This window comes from Parus major, chromosome 23 (assembly GCF_001522545.3).
Source record: "Parus major isolate Abel chromosome 23, Parus_major1.1, whole genome shotgun sequence".
In the NCBI taxonomy this organism is placed as follows: domain Eukaryota; kingdom Metazoa; phylum Chordata; class Aves; order Passeriformes; family Paridae; genus Parus; species Parus major.
The window spans coordinates 1507819-1512016 of record NC_031791.1 but is presented as its reverse complement, the minus strand read 5'-3'; the positions used below and the strand labels follow the sequence as shown (position 1 = coordinate 1512016).

Here is a 4198-nt window from a genome sequence, read left to right as displayed (position 1 = left end):
GCAGTGCTGGGACAGAGGATGCCAACTGCGCTGCCGAGGGGCACCAGGGCAGCCCCTGCCTGCTCGGGCTCCCTCCCTAACCCATCCCAGCCCCAGCTGGTGCGTTACGAATGCATCAGCAGAGCAGAAAGCGATTTTCTCACGGAAAAGCTCCCGGTTTCCTCCACATTCCCTGGGAGCCCTGGGGTGTGGGTGTCTCTGCCCCATCCGGGGGCGCAGAGAACGGGCTCCTACTGCCCTTCTCCCACCTGGCAGGAGAAGGCCACGGCGCTGGCTTTAATGGAATTCTCTTGAAGCTCCTGCCACAGCTTTAACACTTGTATGGCCACTTGGGTTTTCTTGCGGGGTCAGCCCATGAGCAGCACCAGCTCTGTCCGGCACTCTGGAATCATCCTGCCGGTCCTCGCAGGACCAGCCCGACCCCGAGCGAGGTGCGAGGCAGTCCCGGTGCGGCGGTGGCAGCTCCGGTGCCCTCCCGTGCCGTGCCCCGGCAGGCACCGAGGAGCGGGACCCCAAAACCCCGCGTGGGACCCTCACCTGTACTCCTCCTCCCGGCCCACGTCGATGGTGCCGTCAGACTCGGTGTCGGACGAGCTCTCCTCGCAGAGCCGCTTCATCCTGGCTGGGGGAGAGGCCGCTGGGCTCGGCGAGCTCGCCCCACGCGTGGCCCCGGTGGCCGCCGCCGTCCTTGCCCGCCGTGCTCGGGGCAGTGCTCTGTCCCTGCCCGGGCTCCGCCGCTCCGGCCCCGCACGGCTCCTCCCCTGCCCGCTCTGCCTCTCCCACCCCCGGCTCTCGTTCCCTGGCTCCCTCCCGGCACGTCCCCACCTCCCGGGTAATGGGTTAATGAGCCACCATCTCCCGGGAGTGACGGATTACGCGGCCGCGCCGGCGCTCCCCGGTTCCCAGGGCCCCCCCTCGCCCCTCCGCCTCCTCCCGCTCGCTGGTCGAAATCCCAAGTCTTCCTGTAAAAGGAACAGTCTGTGTGAACCGTCTCATGTCCCCCCCTCCTGCCCACGGCCCCCCTTCCACCCGCTGCACATTGGCCTCAGCCCCAGTTTAAAGGGACCAGTGACCTCACTGGCAACAGAAAACCGTGGGAAAGAGATGGGACCGATAAAGCCTTGAGTTGTTTCAGGGAAAAATCAACATCCAGCCCCACACGCACACACATGTCTGCCCGGCTCGGCGCGGCGCAGGCACTTTGCAGGCTGACGGCTCAGATGGAAACCGGCTCATTCCAAGCGCGGTGCTGTTTGAGGACTCCTCTCCAAGAGCCCTCGGCTGGGATTAGGCACAGAGGGCCGGGGTGGCAGCGGTGGCACCGGCTCTGGTGGTCCCCCAGCCTTGGAGCCTCTCCAGGCGCCAGCTCACGGCATTTGACACCCACCCTGGGAGACAAAACGGCAGAAGAAACCCGACTTTTAGGCTTTGCGACTCTGGGATGAATCGCTGTTTTCTGGTTCTCCTTCCACAACGCTGGAAACTTTAACCCCCAGCACCGAGCGAGCATCTCCCTTTCCCTGCTCTTGCAGGAAGGAGGCAGGAATCTGTTTTTCAGAGCCCTGCGCTGCTAAAAACCCCCAAGGCAGCAAAAAACGTGTGCGTGTGGGAGAGAGACAGAGAGGGGAGGAGGGAGAGCGCTGAAGTGGAGGCTCCCAGTACGAAAATAATGCCTTTTATTTTGAAGAAAATAATCAGGGCTGAGATCTGGCAACACGTGGGTTTCCCAAAGCCCTTCTTGCAGAGACCGTGGTGGCGATAAGAGCCCGGCTCCGCTCGGGCCAGCCAAACCTCCCGTCTCCCGTGGCCTCCCGAGGTTCTCCCTATCTCCCTCAGCCATCTCTGCCAGCTCACCCCCGCTGCACCAACACCGAGGTGTCTGCAATTCCCCAGCAGCTCCGGAAAAACCAAATCCCGGCTCCTGCCTGCCCTTCGCCCACGCCTGGCCCAGCTGAGCAAAGCACGGCTCCATCCCGAGCAGTTTTTGGGTCTGAACCACCCCGTCCTTCCTTCTGAAGCGAAGCAAAACAGACCTGAACCAGCCGTCCTGGGCTGGAGTGGAAAAGTGACACCTGAAAAAGGGGGTAAAACCTTTGCTTTAGGTCACAGCACTTTGTTACTTTAATTCTGGTGTTTTGTTTTCACTAGGAGAAGTGGTCAAGAAGCCGAGCTGTTATGAGCTTACATTTCCAAATGAAAAGTTACTTTGAAGCAGAAGAATTAGAAAAGTGTTATTTTAGCAGTTTTGAGACCGGCTCCTCCTCCCTTTCCAAAGTGATTTCAGTTAGAAACACATACATCTCCAAACCAAACTTCCCATAAACATGTGTTTTTGAGAGATTAATACTCTTTCCACTGATAAAACCATTTAAATGGGATCCTGAGATTGGTTGTTTCAGGCTCTTGCTCATATCACAGCGAGCCTGAACCGAGCCGAGCCCAGACCTGCCACAGAGGAACACTTTTCTTCTCCATTAGAAAGGAATTCACTGTCCAGACTCCATCTTTTCTGGGCCCTGTCTAAGCATCATTATCTGGGTTCAATTGAAGTGTAATTGGCAACATGTTTTTCTAGGATTACACTTCATTATGAACAGAGCGGGGGCCCTGAAACCCACTTCTCCTGTAATCGGATCCGTTCTCCAGCCTGTGCTCCTGGAGAGTCGTTCATAATCGAGCCCAGGGATCCCAGGGGGGATTGTGAGGGACATCTGAACCACCCCAGACCGAGCAGAGACCCCTCAAGGGCCGCTTCAGTGGAGCTGACAGGGAAGGATTAAATGGGTTTAGCTGCGTGAGGGGAGCTGGATTTGGGGAGTGTCACTCGTGTCCTGCAGGAGGGAGCAGCCAGACCTCCCCCACTGCAGGCAAGGGGAGCTGGGATGCAGAAATGGGGGTTCTGCCCCTCCTGGCCCCTGACAGAGCTGGCACCTCCAGGGCTGGCTCATCCCATCCCCGAGAGCCAAGGAGCCCAGGGTCATGGGGACCATCCTGTGCCACAGCAGGTCACCTTGTCCCCATCACCTTCATCTTGGGTGTTTTTGCAGCCAATTCCCACGGTCCAGTGACCCCGAGAGCAGAGCCACAAGCAGTGGGTGACCAACCTCAGCTTTGCTCTTCCCTGGAGAGCTCCAGGCTTTGCCACAGCCAAGCCAGGGAATTATCAGAGGAAATCTCTCCCCAAGCCCTGAATTAACAGCTCTGGCCCCGTGCTCGGGGCTGTTTCCCCTCTGGAATCACAACGAGCATTGCTGCAATGCCTGTCCCCATCTCTGGGACCCCTGTGAGACCCTCAGGGACCCAGGGGCCGGTGAGAGCTGTCCCCTGCTCCGGCTGGCTGTGCCTCTCCACGGTGGGAACTGTTTCCAGAGGATGGGTGTCACGAGGACGGGGCTAAGCCATCCATCACACCCAGCACTAATTGGCTACCCTGCTTCAGAGGCCAAGGAATAAGTGAGCTGCAAAGATTGATGTCCCTTCCCTGCAGCAGGAAAAACTCTCCGGGCCAGGACTGAGGGTGGATCCCTGCCAGGGAGCTGGGATTGCCTAAGTTTGCCTGTGCCAGGCCTGTCCTGGGGATGAAGGGCTCCAGACTAAGTGTCCCTGGAGGGGCGATGGTCAGCCCAGCCACCAACCCCTCCTCCCATGCTGCTCCCTCCCCTGCCGCCTTCCCAGCTCTGGGAAATGTCCCAGGAGAGCGGCCAGCTGTGAAAAGCTGCAGCAGCTGGAATGTGGGAGGGAGGGCAAGGCTTCTGGAAAGCCAGAGGCAGCCGAGGAGCAGGAACTTATCTGTTACCTCCCCGTGAACTGACACCTCTGATTTAACCCCGTGCATGCCTGGAATGCCCTGTCCGCACATCTTCAGTCAACATCACCTCCTAACCTCAGCTCCCACCGCCGCCTGCCAGAGCCACAGCTGTAATTCCCAAAGCTGAGGCCTCACAGGGATGCTGGGCAGGATTCCTGCCTGTGGACAGCCTGCCTTGCTCTGTGGCTGAGCAGATTCATCACAGGCGGCAGAAGCAGGCAGGGCCCTGGGGAGGTGATTCGGGATGAAAGCGTGGAGGGATGAATTCGGTATCACCTCCGTGCTCTGTCAGATGTGGAGCAGGGCCAGGAGAGGATTGTTTGCCGTGGCTCTGCTCCAAGCCAGAGGCACCACAATCGCAAAGTCCCCCCCACTTCCCCGGCCCACGCA

At 59.2% G+C, this 4198-nt stretch overlaps 1 protein-coding gene across 2 annotated transcripts in view; it reads right to left on the bottom strand.

The window, feature by feature from the left end:
* The window catches only part of HEYL (hes related family bHLH transcription factor with YRPW motif like), a 9335-nt gene extending 8607 nt beyond the window's left edge, over positions 1-728 (bottom strand). For both annotated transcript variants that reach the window (XR_001524877.3, XM_015649118.3), the window contains exon 1: positions 538-728. Coding sequence is in view for 1 of the 2 variants with exons in the window: in XM_015649118.3 (XP_015504604.1) it covers positions 538-617 (80 nt within the window). In the remaining variant the exon portion in view is untranslated. The remainder of the gene's footprint in view (positions 1-537) is intronic.
* Positions 729-4198: the final 3470 nt, after the last annotated feature.